Genomic DNA, 16,443 nt, shown 5'->3' with positions numbered 1-16,443 from the left:
TCTAGAAGGTGAAAACACACACACACTCTAGAAGGTGAAAACACACACACACTCTAGAGGGTGAAAACACAACTATACAGAGCGTTCAGAAAGTATTCAGACCCATTTACTTTTTCAAAATGTTGTGACGTTACAGCCTTATTCTAAAATGGATTCAATAAAACAATTCCCTCAATCTACACACAATACCCCAAAATGACAAAGCGAAAACAGAAATGTTTGCAAATGAAAAATTACCTTATTTACATAGGTATTCAGCATCTTTGCTATGAGACTCTTGAGCTCAGGTGCATCCGATTTCCAATGATCATCCTTGAGATGTTTTGACAACTTGATTGGAGTTCAACTGTAGTTAATTCAATTGATTGGACATGATTTGGAAAGGCACACACCTGTTAATATAAGGTCCCACAGCTGACAGTTCATGTCAGAGCAAACACCAAACCATGATGTCGAAGGAATTGTCCGTAGACGTCAGACAGAGCCCGGACTTGAACCCGAACAAACATCTCTGGATTGACTTCCCACAGTGGTCTAAGGCACTGCATCTCAGTGCTAGAGGTGTCACTACAGACCCCGGTCTGTATCACAACCGGCCGTGATCGGGAGTAGGGGAGGGTTTGGCCATCATTGTAAATAAGAATGTGTTCTTAATTGACTTGCCTAGTTAAATGAAGGTTTAAAAATACCTAAAAATAGCTATGCAGCAACACTCCCCATTCAACCTGACAGAGCTTGAGAGTATTTGCAAAGAAGAATGGGAGAAACTCCCCAAATACAGGTGTGAAAAGCTTATAGCATCATACCCAAGAAGACTTGAGGCTGTATTCGCTGCCAAAGGTGCTTCAACAAAGTACTGAGTACTTATGTAAATATTTTCTGTTCCTTTTAATACATTTGCGAAAATGTCTAAACCTATTTATGCTTCGTCATTATGGGGTAGCGTGTAGATTGAAGGAAAAAAAACTATTTTATAAATGTTATAATAAGTCTAACAAAATGTGGAAAAAGTCAAGGGGTCTGAATACACTGTATGCTGAACTTATGTCACATTCCTCTTCAGGATCTATTGAACCTCAAGAAGACAAATTATTTCAAACTTCCTTTCATTCCAAGGTATGGTATTGCACTCAATGTTCACTGCTTGGCTCATCATTTATTTATAGACCAGGAAAACTTTTTGGGGTCATAACCTGCACACGTTGACATCACTCAGCCAAGTGTTATGACCTGTCGCTAAGTCCAATAAGCACTGCTGTATAAAAAAATTACTGCAAACAACCCAAATGGCACCCTATTCCCTATGTGGTGCACTACTTTTGACCAGGGCCTATAGGGAATAGGGTGCCATTTGGGAAATAACCAAACCTATCCCTCAACTCTACTCTTACCCCTTTTATGAATGGAACATCTGGAGATTAGAAACATTTAGATTATGTCTAAGGTAGACAGACATACTAGGTCTATGTCAAATGACCACAAACAACGGCAACAAGTAAACTGTATTCATACACGTTGACTGACATGGGAGTTCATAGCATTCACCTTACAGTATACAGTAATTAGAAGCCATTTCTACGACAACCATTGAATGAGGAAGTCACAACATGTTACTAAACAGTTACTGTAATTGATCGTAGGCAAATGAAGATATTTTGGGATGAAAGAAGGAGAGATACACCTGACCGGACTTCATTAAATTGACATTACATTTTTTTATTTTGTTCATTCGAGGGGATTGAGCAGACAGTCATTGACTGAAATCAATCGAAATCAGGCTATGACTTTCACATTTGACCTGAGCACTAAGACATGAACCTATAAAACACAACCAAACCAGACACAAATATAGTAAGTCGTTTTTCCATTCAATGTCGGATGTAGAATCTAATAGCTCATTCAGTTCCAGTAGTTAGTGGGACAGTGCAGGGCAGGAAGGTCCAGCACGGGTTGGGGGTCAATTCCTTTTCAATTCAGCCAATGCAGAGAGTAAACTGTCATTCTAAACTCTCCTCAACGCTACTCCATGACAATAAACATGGAGGTTTAGTTCCTGAATTGACGGCATTGAAATTGAATTGACCCCCATCATCTAGTTGACTCAAGAAACTTTGGCAAGTTGGTTGGTTAGTCATAGTTGACCTGACATTTTGGTTTTACAGTGTATAGGCTACAGATGAACATTCCTAAGCAATAGCCTCATAAGCCAGCCCTCTAGATGCTCCCTTAGTATAGGGCCTTGAGTTTTTCCACCACGCAGCCAGGAGAAACTCAGGGCCCTACATTGTCATTGACGTTAGGCAGACCCACCTGAGCTATTGACACAATTAGTGGGTGCTTCCATTATTGCTGCAGTAACATTCAATATCCACACGGGGGCAGTATGATCAAGACACAATTTCCCCCATTGGGGGGGAAATGTAAAACTGACCCAAGATCAGCGTCTAGGGGAAACTTCACACTACTCCGAGAAGCTTATCCTATAGCAAAATACATTCCATCAGCTCATTCTAAACAAGAGGACTGATGTGAAATCTGTTGTTAGAAGCAAAGTGAGTGCAAGAGACTGGGGAACCAGTCGGTAATAGGAATAGTAGCAACAATGTTATACAAAACCAAAAGTACATTCACAACGCTAGATTTCTGGCAAGTCAATGAGCATGTGTGGGAGTGGTTGTGTATTAAATTTTTTCAGTGTGTGTGTACGAGCATGTATACGGTATGTATGTTTAAGGCGTTATCAGCAGGAGCAGCCACCCTTGTCTGGTGGCGTGTCCTGCAGGCTGGGGCCCTTGTGATTGGCCAATGGGCTGGGCTCCCCATTCACGCTCTCGCTCATCTTCTCGCAGATGACGTCGACGAGACGCTCGAACACCTGCTTCACGTTGATGTTGTCTTTGGCACTGGCCTCGAAGAACTGGAACCCTGGAGAAAGAGGGAGGAGATCAGGGAAACAAAGGATTACTAGAAGTAACAAGCCTAGCAAAAGACTGACTTGTTTTGTATTCTCTGTGAGTGTATATGTTGAAGTATTCATATACAGTATTTGTTTATTTTCTGGGTGTGTACCATCTATATACCAATGTTAGTCTGTCTTTTAAGGTTGAGAGACGAGTAATATATATATATATATATATATATATATATACACACACACACACACTCGTGTGTGTGTGCGCATCTCTGCCACCCTGCTTGTCAGCCAGTCTCTCTCCATTCTCAGAAAGAGAGAGTGAGAGGCAGACAGTGTGTGTGTTCTCTCCTACCCAGTTCATCAGCCAGTCTCTGTCTGTCCTCAGAGAGAGAGAGAAATAGTGAGAGGCAGACAGTGTGTGTGTGTGTTCTCTCCTACCCAGTTCATCAGCCAGTCTCTGTCTGTCCTCAGAGAGAGAGAGAAATAGTGAGAGGCAGACAGTGTGTGTGTGTGTGTGTGTGTGTGTGTGTGTGTTCTCTCCTACCCAGTTCATCAGCCAGTCTCTGTCCGTCCTCTGCTGGTACCAGCCTGTCGTCCTCCAGGTCAGCCTTGTTCCCCACCAGGATCACCTGGGCGTTGTCCCACGAGTACGTCTTGATCTGGGTCGCCCTGGAGACCGGACAACGACAATCAATATACGACTTTCATAACAATAGTATGCATCTGTTACTGTATATAACCTCAGAGGTAAATAGTGTTGGAAAACCCTTGCATTCCAGCTGTTTCATGACTTAACACAATTTTCCAACAACAGGTAAGGCAGAGCCCCATGGGAGTACTGTACCCACAAGTTCTGTGCACACACACACACACACAGTGAGAGTTAGTGTGAATGTCGGTGTCAAATTGAATAAACTTTATTGATCCCAGAAGGGGATATGACCCACCAGTCCTGCACAGCGTAGAAGGAGTCCTGGTTGGTGATGTCATACATGAGCAGGAAGCCCATGGCTCCTCTGTAGTAGGCTGTGGTGATGGTCCTGTAACGCTCCTGGCCCGCTGTGTCCTGTCACACACACACACGGTTGTTTTAAAAGAGTCCGTACCATGTCGTCTATCCCTCCACTTAAATAAATACACACAGCACAGCTTAAATGGACGCCTCCAGTTTCAAAACACAATAGGCCTGGTCTTACTGTAGCAACAGACAGCCGAGTAGCCGCCATGGTTCACCTAGCATATAGAAACACTGTCAACCAACACGCCGTAGGCCCTGCAGCCCACACGCCGTAGGCCCTGCAGCCCACACGCCGTAGGCCCTGCAGCCCACACGCCGTAGGCCCTGCAGCAATGGAGAAGCACCTTCCAGATGGAAATAGCATAGCTTAAGGAATTAAATCACACATTATGACCTCATTGACTTGAAAACAGGGACACCAGTTCAGGTATTTCTATGGGGGTTCACATTGCCACAGCCCAGCAAAAGCCATGAGGGCCATCCATCATACAGACACCATGGTACCATACCTTATGTGAGTAGTGGGGAATATTAGGGGTTAACCGGTTAACTGTAGCCTACTCAGCACAAGGAAAGAAGACAATGATTAACCCATAAGCACAGCAGAGCGGAGGGAAATCCATGTCAAGACAGCCCTCATGTTTCCACACCCTCTATGTACACCAGGATACAATGGCACCACTGCAGAATACTGTAAACCCGGTCTGACTAACAGAACCCACAACTATAGGGCAAGGAGTTATTCCATCCTGAGCAGGAAAAACTCTGGGCCCTAGTTATAGTAGCTGTAACTAGGACCTGGAAGTTGTTCCTGGTCAGGCCACTAGCAATAATAACTCAACGAATAATCAATATTACAACTAAGCTAATGTGGATGGTTTATCTAGAAAGCAACATATCAGCAGTCATAAAGATATGACCAGTAGTTTAGTCTAGTGGTGAGTAAGCTACTGTGAGAGAAACTTCTAGGCAGCCCTTTCCCTATACCTACATAGTGCACTTCTTTGTCAAAAGTAGTCCACTATATAGGTAACAGGGTGCCATTTGGGATGCAGAACTAATCTTCTTCTTGTGAGAATCTGACAGACGGTAATATTTTAACAGGCATGTATCGGGCGGCAAGTAGCCTAGCAGTCAAGAACGTTGGGCCAGTGACCGAAAGCTTGCTGGTTCGAATCCCTGAGCTGACTAGGTGAAACATGTACTTATCCCTAGTTCCTCCTGGAAGTCGCTCTGGATAAGAGAGTCTGCTAAATGACCCAAATGTACTGGGTGTCAGATTGCACTGTGAGCATATTAGAAAGCCGAGACAGCAGCACAGCCTTCTGCATCTTTTATGAAGTGGATGTCCAGGGATGATGTTCAACGTCAAGTGTGGTTAACGTCTCCGTCCAAAATGGCACCCTATTCCCCATACAGTGCACTACATGGGCCCAGGTCAAAAGTAGCGAATGAGGGAATAGGGTGCCATTTCAGATACTTGTACATAATACAGTAAACAGGCACCATGTTTCATGCAACTGTGGGCCCCTCTTTGATCTGTGTAGCTGTTATTTCAGTGGACAAACATCCTTCTCACTCAGCATACCATCAGAGAGAGCAGCCTGCTGGAACTTAAGGGTAAAAAAAAATAATCTGAGAATGAATGATTTTATTAGCAAAAACTTCCTCTCCTTCCTCCCTTGTTCTGAGTTGTCTGGTAAAACAAGCCAGGCGAACATAGCAGGAAAAAAGGCACATTAACAAGCAAGAATGTGAACAAGGATCCGCACACACCCTCCCTCAAGTTTGACACCCCTTTCCTATAACCTTTGACCCCCTTGCTGCCAGCTCTTAGGAAAAAGAGATACAGATACAGTGCTATTTCTCTGTAGACTTTCAGCATGCTTACATAGAGAAGGGCAACATGCAATGCACTGACACAAATGACTGATAATTGGCTGAAATAAGTTTGTGGTTGTTATTCTCTTTTCAGCGCAGCCTTCGATATTATTGACCATAACCTGTTGTTGAGAAAACCTATGGCTTTTCAACCTCAACTCTGAATCCACGATATGGCAATCTATATAATATAACTGAGGGGGTTTTCTTTAATGGAAGCTTCTCTAATGTCCAACATGTCAGGTGTGGTGTACCGAAGGGCAGCCCTCTACTCTTTTCTATTTTTTACTAATGACCTGTACTGGTACTGAACAAAGCCTGTGTCCATGTATGCTGATGATTCAACCATATACAGGGAGGGGAAAAAAGTATTTGAGCCCCTACTGATTTTGTATGTTTGCCCCCTGACAAAGAAATGATCCGTCTGTAATTTTATTTTAATGGTAGGTTTATTTGAACAGTGAGAGACAGAATAATAACAAAAAAATCCAGAAAAACTCATGTCAAAAATGTTATAAATTGATTTGCATTTTAATGAGGGAAATAAGTATTTGACCCCCTCTCAATCAGAAAGATTTCTGGCTCCCAGGTGTCTTTTATACAGGTAACGAGCTGAGATTAGGAGCACACTCAAAGGGAGTGCTCTTAATCTCAGTTTGTTACCTGTATAAAAGACACCTGTCTACAGAAGCAATCAATCAATCAGATTCCAAACTCTCAACCATGGCCAAGACCAAAGAGCTCTCCAAGGATGTCAGGGGCTAGATTGTAGACCTACACAAGGCTGGAATGGGCTACAAGACCATCGCCAAACAGCTTGGTGAGAAGGTGACAACAGTTGGTGCGATTATTGGCAAATGGAAGTAACACTAAATAACTGTCAATCTCCCTCTGCCTGGGGCTCCATGCAAGATCTCACCTCGTGGAGTTGCAATGGTCATGAGAACGTTGAGGAATCAGCCCAGAACTACACGGGAGGAGCTTGTCAATGATCTCAAGGCAGCTGGGACCATAGTCACCAAGAAAACAATAGGTAACACACTACGCCGTGAAGGACTGAAATCCTGCAGCGCCCGCAAGGTCCCCCTGCTCAAGAAAGCACATATACATGCCCGTCTGAAGTTTGGAGAGGAGTGGGACAAAATCCCTCCTGAGATGTGTGCAAACCTGGTGGCCAACTACAAGAAACATCTGACCTCTGATTGCCAACAAGGGTTTTGCAGAGGGGTCAAATACTTATTTCCCTCATTAAAATGCAAATCAATTTATAACATTTTTGACATGCATTTGTTTGTTGTTATTCTGTCTCGCACTGTTCAAATGAACCTACCAATAAAATTATAGACTGATCATTTCTTTATCAGTGGGCAAACGTACAAAATCAGCAGGGGATCAAATACTTTTTTCTCCTCACTGTACATGTCAGCAACCACAGCTAATAGAGTCACAGAAAGCCTTATAGAGTGGCAGTCTGTTTTGGAATGGATAGCCAGTAATAAACTGGTCCTGAACATCTCTAAAACTAAGAGCATCATATTTGGTACAAATCCTTCCCTAAGTCCTAGACCTCAGCTGAATCTGGCAATGCATGGTGTGGCTGTTGAACAAGTTGAAGAGACAAAATTACTTGGCGCTACCTTAGATTGTAAACTGTCATGGTCAAAACATCTAGATTCAATGGTAGTAAAGATGGGGAGGTCTGTCAGTAATAAAGAGACACTCTGCTTTTTTGACACCACACTACAAAAAGCAAGTCCCGTAGTCTCTAGTTTTATCTTATCTTGATTATTGTCCAGTCATATGGTCGAGTGCTGCAAAGAAAGACCTAGTTAAACTGCAGCTGGCTCAGAACAGAGCGGTACGTCTTGCTTGTCATTGTAGTCAGAGGGCTAATAGAAATACGATACAGCCAGTCTCTCTTGGCTAAGAGTTGAGGAGAGACTGACTGCATCACTTAGTGTTTTTATAAGAACAATGAATGTGTTGGAAATTTCAAATAGTTTGCCTAGTCAGCTTACACACAACACTGACACACACACTTCCCCCAGCAGACATACCACCAGGGGTCTTTTCACAGTCCCAAGGTCCAGAATAAATTCAAGAAAACGTACAGTATTATACAGAGCCAAGAGTGCATGGAACTCCTCTCTCATACAGCGCAATTGAACAGCAAACCTGGTTTCAAAAAAACAAAACCGCCTCTCCCCCGTGTGCCCTACTGGTTGTGCGTACGTACTGACGTGTGCCCTACTGGTTGTGCGTACGTACTGACGTGTGCCCTACTGGTTGTGCGTACGTACTGACATGTCTGTGGAACTGACAGATGCACACACACTACATGTTCATGTTTTTAAATGTATATATTTTGTAAAGTATTGTCTTTTTCCAGTAAGACTAGCTGTTGCCATTTGTGTCGGCTAACGGGGATCCTAATGAATCCAATTGAAACCCCATCTTACCCAGATCTGTAGCTTGACCCTCTTCTCGTTGCGGTAGACCGTCTTAACCTTGAAGTCGATGCCCACGGTGGAGACGAAGGCAGAGGTAAAGGAGTCATCAGCGTAGCGGAAGAGTAAGCTGGTCTTCCCCACGCTGCTGTTGCCGATGATCAGCAGCTTGAACATGTAGTCAAAGTTCTGGTCCGCGGCATCCTTCTGGGCCTGGGTCTGCAGCTGGCTGGCACCGGGGTCGCTCGCCAGCGCCATCTAGGAGTGGAGAGGAGGAAACAGTTGAAGCAGTGCAACTCCTAGACCAGGGGTGCGTTCAGTACGACACACACTGTTATAACGTTTAACTCCACGGAAACGGTCCTGTAACGAACGACCAGTTAAAGAACGTTATGATTATGGTGGCCCAGAGGCCAATTGAGTTGTGCAATTTCAAATGGTCATATTGTTTAGGCCTCACCCCACCCACATACAGTTAAAGACAGAAGTTTACATACACTTAGGTTGGAGTCATTAAAACTTGTTTTTCAACCACTCCACAAATTTCTTGTTAACAAACTATAGTTTTGGCAAGTCGATTAGGACATCTACTTTGTGCATGACAAGCAATTTTCCCAACAATTGTTTATAGACAGATTATTTAATTTATAATTCACTGTATCACAATTCCAGTGAGTCAGAAGTTTACATACACTAAAGTTGACTGTGCCTATAAACAGCTTGGAAAATTCCAGAAAATTATGTCAAGGCTTTAGAAGCTTCTAACAGGCTAATTGACATAATTTGAGTCAATTGGGGGTGTACCTGTGGATGCATTTCAAGTAGAGGTCGACCGATTATGATTTTTCAACGCTGATACCAATTATTGGAGGACGAAAAAAGCTGATACCGATTAGTCGGCCAATTTTTTATAAATGTATTTGTAATAAATGACAATTACAACAATACAGAATGAACACTTATTTTAACTTCATATAATACATCAATACAATCAAATTAGCCTCAAGTAAATAATGAAACATGTTCAATTTGGTTTAAATAATGCAAAAACAAAGTGTTGGAGAAGAAAGTAAAAGTGCAATATGTGCTATGTAAGAAAGCTAACGTTTCAGTTCCTTGCTCAGAACATGAGAACATATGAAAGCTGGTGGTTCCTTTTAATATGAGTCTTCAATATTCCCAGGTAAGAAGTTTTAGGTTGTAGTTATTATAGGACTATTTCCCTCTATACCATTTGTATTTCATTAACCTTTGACTATTGGGATGTTCTTATAGGCACTTTAGGATCTCCTCGCTCCTCCCTGGGCTCGAACCAGGAACACAACGACAACAGCCACCCTCGAAGCAGCATTACCCATGAGCAAGGGAAACAATTACTAGAAGGCTCAGAGCGAGTGACGTTTGAAACGCTATTAGCGCGTGCTAACTAGCTAGCCATTTCACTTCGGTTACACCAGCCTCATCTCGGGAGTTGATAGGCTTGAAGTCATAAACAGCGCAATGCTTGATGCACAACGAAGAACTGCTGGCAAAATGCACGAAAGTGCTGTTTGAATTAATGTTTACGCGTCTGCTTCTGCCTACCACTGCTCAGTCAGATACTTGTATGCTCAGTCACATTATATGCAACGCAGGACACGCTAGATAATATCTAGTAATATCAACCATGTGTAGTTAACTGGTGATTATGATTGATTGTTTTTATAAGATAAGTTTAATGCTAGCTAGCAACTTACCTTGGCTTACTGCATTCGTGTAACAGGCACTGAGCAAGAGGCAGGGAGTTATTGCGTTGGACGAGTTAACGTTGGATGAGTTAACTGTAAGTTTGCAAGATTGGAGCAAGAGCTGACAAGGTGAAAATCTGTCGTTCTGCCCCTGAACGAGGCAGTTAACCCACCGTTCCTAGGCCATCATTGAAAGTAAGAATGTGTTCTTAACTGACTTGCCTAGTTAAATAAAAAGGTATAAAAAATATATAAAAATAAATACAAAATTTAAATCCGCGCCCAAAAATACAGATTTCCGATTGTTATGAAAACTTGAAATTGGCCCGAATTAAAATCGGCCATCCCGATTAATTGGTCGACCTCTAATTTCAAGGCCTACCTTCAAACTCAGTGCCTCTTTGCTTGACATCATGGGAAAATCAAAAGAAATCAGCCAACACCTCAGAAAAAAATTGTAGGCCTGCACAAGTCTGGTTCATCCTTGGGAGCAATTTCCAAATGCTTGAAGGTACCACATTCATCTGTACAAACAATGGTACGCAAGTATAAACACCATGGGACCACGCAGCCGTCATACCGCTCAGGAAGGAGGCTCGTTCTGTGTCCTAGAGATGAATGTACTTTGGTGCGAAAAGTGCAAATCAATCCCAGAACAACAGCAAAGGACCTTGTGAAGATGCTGGAGGAAACACGTACAAAAGTATCTATATGCACAGTAAATCGAGTCCTATATCGACATAACCTGAAAGGCCACTCAGCAAGGAAAAAGCCACTGCTCCAAAACCGCCATAAAAAGTCAGACTATGGGGACATAGATTGTACTTTTTGGAGAAATGTCCTCTGGTCTGATAAAACAAAAATAGAACTGTTTGGCCAGAATGACCATCGTTATGTTTGGAGGAAAAAGGGGAGACTTGCAACCTGAAGAACATCATCCCAATCGTGAAGCACGGGGTGGCCGCATCATGTTGTGGGGGTGCTTTGCTGCAGGAGGGACTGGTGCACTTCATAAAATAGATGGCATCATGAGGATAGACAGTCATGTGGATATATTGAAGCAACATCTCAAGACATCAGTCAGGAAGTTAAAGCTTGGTCACAAATGGGTCTTCCAAATGGACAATGACCCCAAGCATACTTCCAAAGTTGTGGCAAAATGGCTTAAGGACAACAAAGTCAAGTTATTGGAGTGGCCATCACAAAGCCCTGACCTCAATCCTATAGAACATTTGTGGGCAGAACTGAAAAAGTGTGTGCGAGCAAGGAGGCCTACAAACCTGACTCCGTTACACCAGCACTATCAGGAGGAATGGACCAAAATTCACCCAACTTATTGTGGGAAGCTTGTGGAATGCTACCCGAAACATTTGACCCAAGTTAAACAATTTAAAAGGCAATGCCACCAAATACTAATTGAGTGTATGTCAACTTTTGACCCACTGGGAATGTGATGAAAGAAATAAAAGCTGAAATAAATCACTCTCCTATTACTCTGACGTTTCACATTCTTAAAATAAAGTGGCGATCCTAACTGACCTAAGACAGAATTTTTACTAGGATTAAATGTCAGGAATTATGAAAAACTGAGTTTAAATGCATTTGGGTAAGGTGTATGTAAACTTCTGACATCAACTGTACTTTATAAACCTATTCAATATTTGATCAGTCATTGGACCGGACTATGTGATGATCAGGGTGAATTTATGACAATGTTGTGAGTCAGCAGGTTCCCTCCATTACTCTCGCTAGCCCTCTCTATTTTCCTGCATCGTGAATTAAAGCCAGAGTCCTGTAGTATGAATAAAAAGCCAAGGGTAATTCCACAGTAAAATATATGCCAAACAAAAACCATTGATTTCAAAGTTTAACAAACCATACAACTCTATGCACAAGGACTACTTTTAATAATAGAAGACTGAATATTTGACAAAAACACATTCACTGGAAGAACTGTGCAGATGCAAAGTGTGGTAACAGAATAGTGTGTCCACATTTTCTAAAAAACATCTGCTATAAATAAAGATTCAACAATGTCTGCAAAAAGAATGGCGTCTCACCGATAACATGACACATTGACTCGAGAAATATATATATTTTGGTTATTGAACTACAGTAAGTGGAGTCTACTTACACCCGGTAACAGAATTTCATCATGGGTCTCTGATATGTACTACACAGAAATGGATAATCATGGATATGAACGTCATTCTCTTCATGGTGATGCATCTTAGGTATTACTTTTCTTTACTGTACTCTGCTGTGCAAACTTGTGAACCCAACTGTAGTTTGTGAATACTATGATTTCCCCCATTGTAGCCAATTCCAGATTTGGTGATGGAATTGAGTTTAACAAACAAAATTGCTATCAGTAAAAACACTAATTGATCAGTATACCTTCACTTGTTACTTTTGTGAACATTCATTATCCTCCCTCCTAATGAGGGAGAGACGTTAGAAAATATCTTAAAGATATGTTGGTTTTTGGTAACGGAATTAAGGCAAAGGGAAATGTTTCTTAAACTTAGAGTTTACAAACTGAACGAAAATCTAAACGCAAAATGTAGTGTTGGTCCCTGAAATAAATGATCCAATAAAATTGTTCAAACACACAAAAAGCTTATTTCTCTCAAATGTAGTGCACAAATATGTTTACATCCCTGTTCGTGAGCATGTCTCCTTTGCCAGGATAATCCATGGCATATCAAAAAGCTGATTAAAACGGCATGATCATTACCTTGTGCTGGGGACAATAAAAGGTCATTAAAATGTGCAGTGGTGTCACAACACAATGCCACAGATGTCTCAAGTTGAGGGGGCGTGCAATTGGCATGCTGACTGCAGGAATATCCACCAGATGTGTTGCCAGAGAATTAAATGTTAATTTCTCTACCATAAGCCACCTCCAAAGTACTCTTAGAGAATTTGTCAGTACATCCAACCGGCCTTACAACCGAAGACGACATGTATGGCGTTGTGTGGGCGAGCAGTTTGCTGATCTCAACATTGTAAACAGAGTGCCATTTTATTTGACCAAGCAAGTCAGTTAAGAACAAATTCTTATTTTCAATGATGGCCTAGGAACAGTGGGTTAACTGTCTTGTTCAGATTTTTACCTTGTCAGCTTGGGGATTCGATCTTGCAACCTTTCGGTTACTAGTCCAATGCTCTAACCACTAGGCTACCTGCCGCCCATTATGATACGGACAGGCATAAGCTACGGACAATGAACAAAATTGCATTTTATTGATGGCAATTTGAATGCAGAGATACTGTGACGAGATGCTGAGGCCCATTGTCGTGCTTCAATGTAGCTTCCTTCACCGCATTTAATCTACAAACACAGCCTATTAGCCATACAATTAGCTGCTACACATTAACTCAGCACCGGGATTAAAAAACATAATTTATTACATACTGAGGGATCTGTTAGCAGAAAAAAGTATTTTGTAAACAAATATGTTTGCTTTACAGAACCATCTTTTTTTTGTGTAGTTTTACAGAACATTTCCTGCAATTCTAAACATTTTTGCTATGGGGTGGAGATACATTGTCACTGTTTTAAAGCAAATTGTCTGCAATTCTACCATTCCTTTTTTTGCCATGACTTGTGCAAGGTTAATATGAAAGTAGTGAAAGTGACTAACAAAATCAATGGTTGCCCCCTGGAGGTCAGGAGCCCGGTCGGTAATTCGGCCATGATTACGACAAGTTTAGATAGCTGGCTAGACTAACTAGACTAATTTACCAATCTACATTTTGTTCTACAAACATGAGTTAATTGAGTGACTGTCAGTGAGGGGAAAAAGGAAATCTGCAGCAACCAAGTTTGGAAATTGCACTTTTTGTATTATATTATTCTAACTCTCAACAGTAAGTAAAGACACCGACTGAATTCCAAAAAACATTTCACATAAAGATCCGGACCTCAGTGTCCTCACGGCCGTGTATATGCCTCAACTTCTCAAAAATAGACTGATTCGGAACCCAATTTGACATGCTCCTATAAACTTCACATGTTGATGCTCATGGGTCCTTTTACATGGAAATGACCCCAGAATGTCCACTTCTTCTCTCTCTAGCTCTCCTCCATCTCTCTCTCTCTCCTGGCCTGGAGCATATGAGGGACACTGAGCATATGAGGGACACTGAGCTGAGCAGTGCTCTTTGCCTGATTAAGAGTGTTTCCTTGGCAACCAGCTCAGCACAAACCATCCAGGGCCATAAAACCTAATCTGGCCAACAAAAACTAAGCATTACAGAGACCCAACAGACACACACACTGAATACAGTAACACGACTAGAAGAAACCAGTGCATGTTACTGTTGCCAAAATAGCACTTAGATCTCAATTCTGACTGCATTCATGTTGGTCATGTTGGCATCTATGTTTGTGGCCTTTATGGGGAGAATTGACCCATATCAACGCATTCAATTTCAATGTAGACCTTTTTATCAATCATAAAACCACACAGGTATATTCCCCTCCTTCAAAAGGGACTGTCAAAAGCAAAGATACTACACATTTCCCTTTAAAATGGAGGTATATTAAGTAAAAATGACATATTCCACTATTAACAGTTGGGAACATTACAAGTCTATTTCAGTATGTTCCAACCTGAGACTAGAATCATTGTTCTATGTGACAAGGTGTACCTGACGTGACCCAGAGGGACTTGAGTCACAGTGGTGGTAGAAGGCAGGAAGGAATCAGGACATGATGCAACATTCCACTCACTGTACATAGTGGGCATATCTAAAAATACTACTTTCCCTAGTCTAGAGTGCACTACTTCTGATCAGAACCACATAGCTGGGGTGTGTGTTTGTTTATGTGGATGGAAACGGTAAAGGAGGTCACTTGTTTGAGGTGATGGGTGGGACGCTTTTAATTCCTCCCAACCGGATATGATGACCCAAACAATTTATGGTTGTCTGCGGAATGGCACCCTGTTCCAAGTGTATATCCCGAATGGCACCCTATTTCAAGTTGTGCACTAGGGAGTGCCATTTGGGACGCTAGCATTACAATCTCACGCATGTACGGCCAATAGACTAGAATACTAATATACAAATGTAAACCGTTGAACTGCCTGCTCAAAAAGTAAACAGTAAGGCAATAAATTCCCAATTCAAGTTGGCCAACAGCTTTCGTTATTTTATAAATGTATTTAGTTGACGGTAATAGATCTGTACAAATAGGCCTAGTCTACTCTACTTTGATATAGTAGGCCTAAAGCATACAAAATAAATGAGAATACTGGTTGTAGGCACTTGCTGAAAGATTTTTACATAGAGAAGGCAACAGCTGTCCCAAAACCACACGAGCGGTCCTAGTCTAAACTGATTGTAGCCTTTTGCGAAAAAATATTAAAAACACCCATAACTTTTGAGTTTGACAATCATGAAAGGGATGCATCTCCGGGCTTCCATATGGCCAATATCTCATTGCTGTACAACATGAAAAATAAGAAGATAACCAAAACACAAAACCGCATAACAAACGCTCCTGAAAATACTGTCGGGTTCTTTACCTCAAATCCAGTGTGTGAATCGTTTTTTCGTCCACTCCCTCCCGTTCCAACTCGATGTCTTTCTTTCCTCTCGCCTACTGTACGGTACTCCCGGATCTCATGCTCGCTCCTCCGTAGATGTTTGTGATATGGAAGGCTGCGGAAGTTTCCCTATATTAACCCAGTGTCACCGACAGACCGACCCAGAGAAAAAGCGATGAATCCACGTTCACACAACCTCTGTATGTAGTGTTGCCCGTTTGCTGAACTTCAAAGGTAGTTAACGAGTGCCGTGCGCACAGGGGTGCGCGTTGTGCATTTCAACATTGTTGCTTTTTGATGTATTGTTAGTTCTTATTTTCTCTCCCTCTCGTTCAACAAAGTTTACATTGTTACAGTTCAGAGGAAATGTATAGTCAACCAGGCAAACAAATACAAGATTCTCCACCTTTTCCTCTACAACAGTTACCCAAATATTGTAGGCCTATATTACTAAATATTAAATCGATATAGATGAGAATACATACAAGGATCAGCGTAGTTAAAAGAAAAACCCAATCAGCTTTAGTATCAGCGATAGTGTGCTATGTAGGCATATGAGTAGGGTTTCAAAATGCCAGTGTCTTTACCAAAATTCCCCGGTTTTCCACAAATCCTGGTTGGAAATTCCTGGAATTAGGAGGGAATAAGAAATCCTGGAAAACTCCTACCAGGATTTCCTTAAAACCGGGGAATTTGGGGAAAGTTACCAGAATGGTGCAACCCTGTGTATTAGACACATGTTGATATATTTATACCACTAACTAAACCGTGGGAATGTATTTCTATCTTATCATGGAGGATACCCAACCCACATTACAGTTTTGATTGAATAGGGCCTTATGTATTACTGAGAAGTTCCAACTAGCAACTGAATGCTGCATCATTCTTCATTCAGCCTTCT

The 16,443-nt window shown here is 41.8% G+C and overlaps 1 protein-coding gene across 1 annotated transcript; it reads right to left on the bottom strand.

Moving 5' to 3' along the window:
* Positions 1–1,487: 1,487 nt before the first annotated feature.
* LOC109882517 (ras-related protein Rab-3D-like) lies at positions 1,488–16,122 on the bottom strand. Its single transcript, XM_031799170.1, has 5 exons — positions 15,522–16,122; positions 8,273–8,518; positions 3,862–3,980; positions 3,459–3,583; positions 1,488–2,925 (listed from the first exon to the last, which is right to left on the bottom strand). Exons 2-5 carry the CDS (start codon positions 8,516–8,518, stop codon positions 2,741–2,743), a joined length of 675 nt encoding a protein of 224 aa, XP_031655030.1. The 5' UTR covers positions 15,522–16,122; the 3' UTR covers positions 1,488–2,740.
* Between the last annotated feature and the right edge of the window lie 321 nt (positions 16,123–16,443).

Source organism: Oncorhynchus kisutch, linkage group LG20 (genome assembly GCF_002021735.2).
Source record: "Oncorhynchus kisutch isolate 150728-3 linkage group LG20, Okis_V2, whole genome shotgun sequence".
In the NCBI taxonomy this organism is placed as follows: Eukaryota; Metazoa; Chordata; class Actinopteri; order Salmoniformes; family Salmonidae; genus Oncorhynchus; species Oncorhynchus kisutch.
The sequence above is the reverse complement of the archived record's forward strand: the minus strand, read 5'-3'. Positions and strand labels throughout refer to the sequence as shown.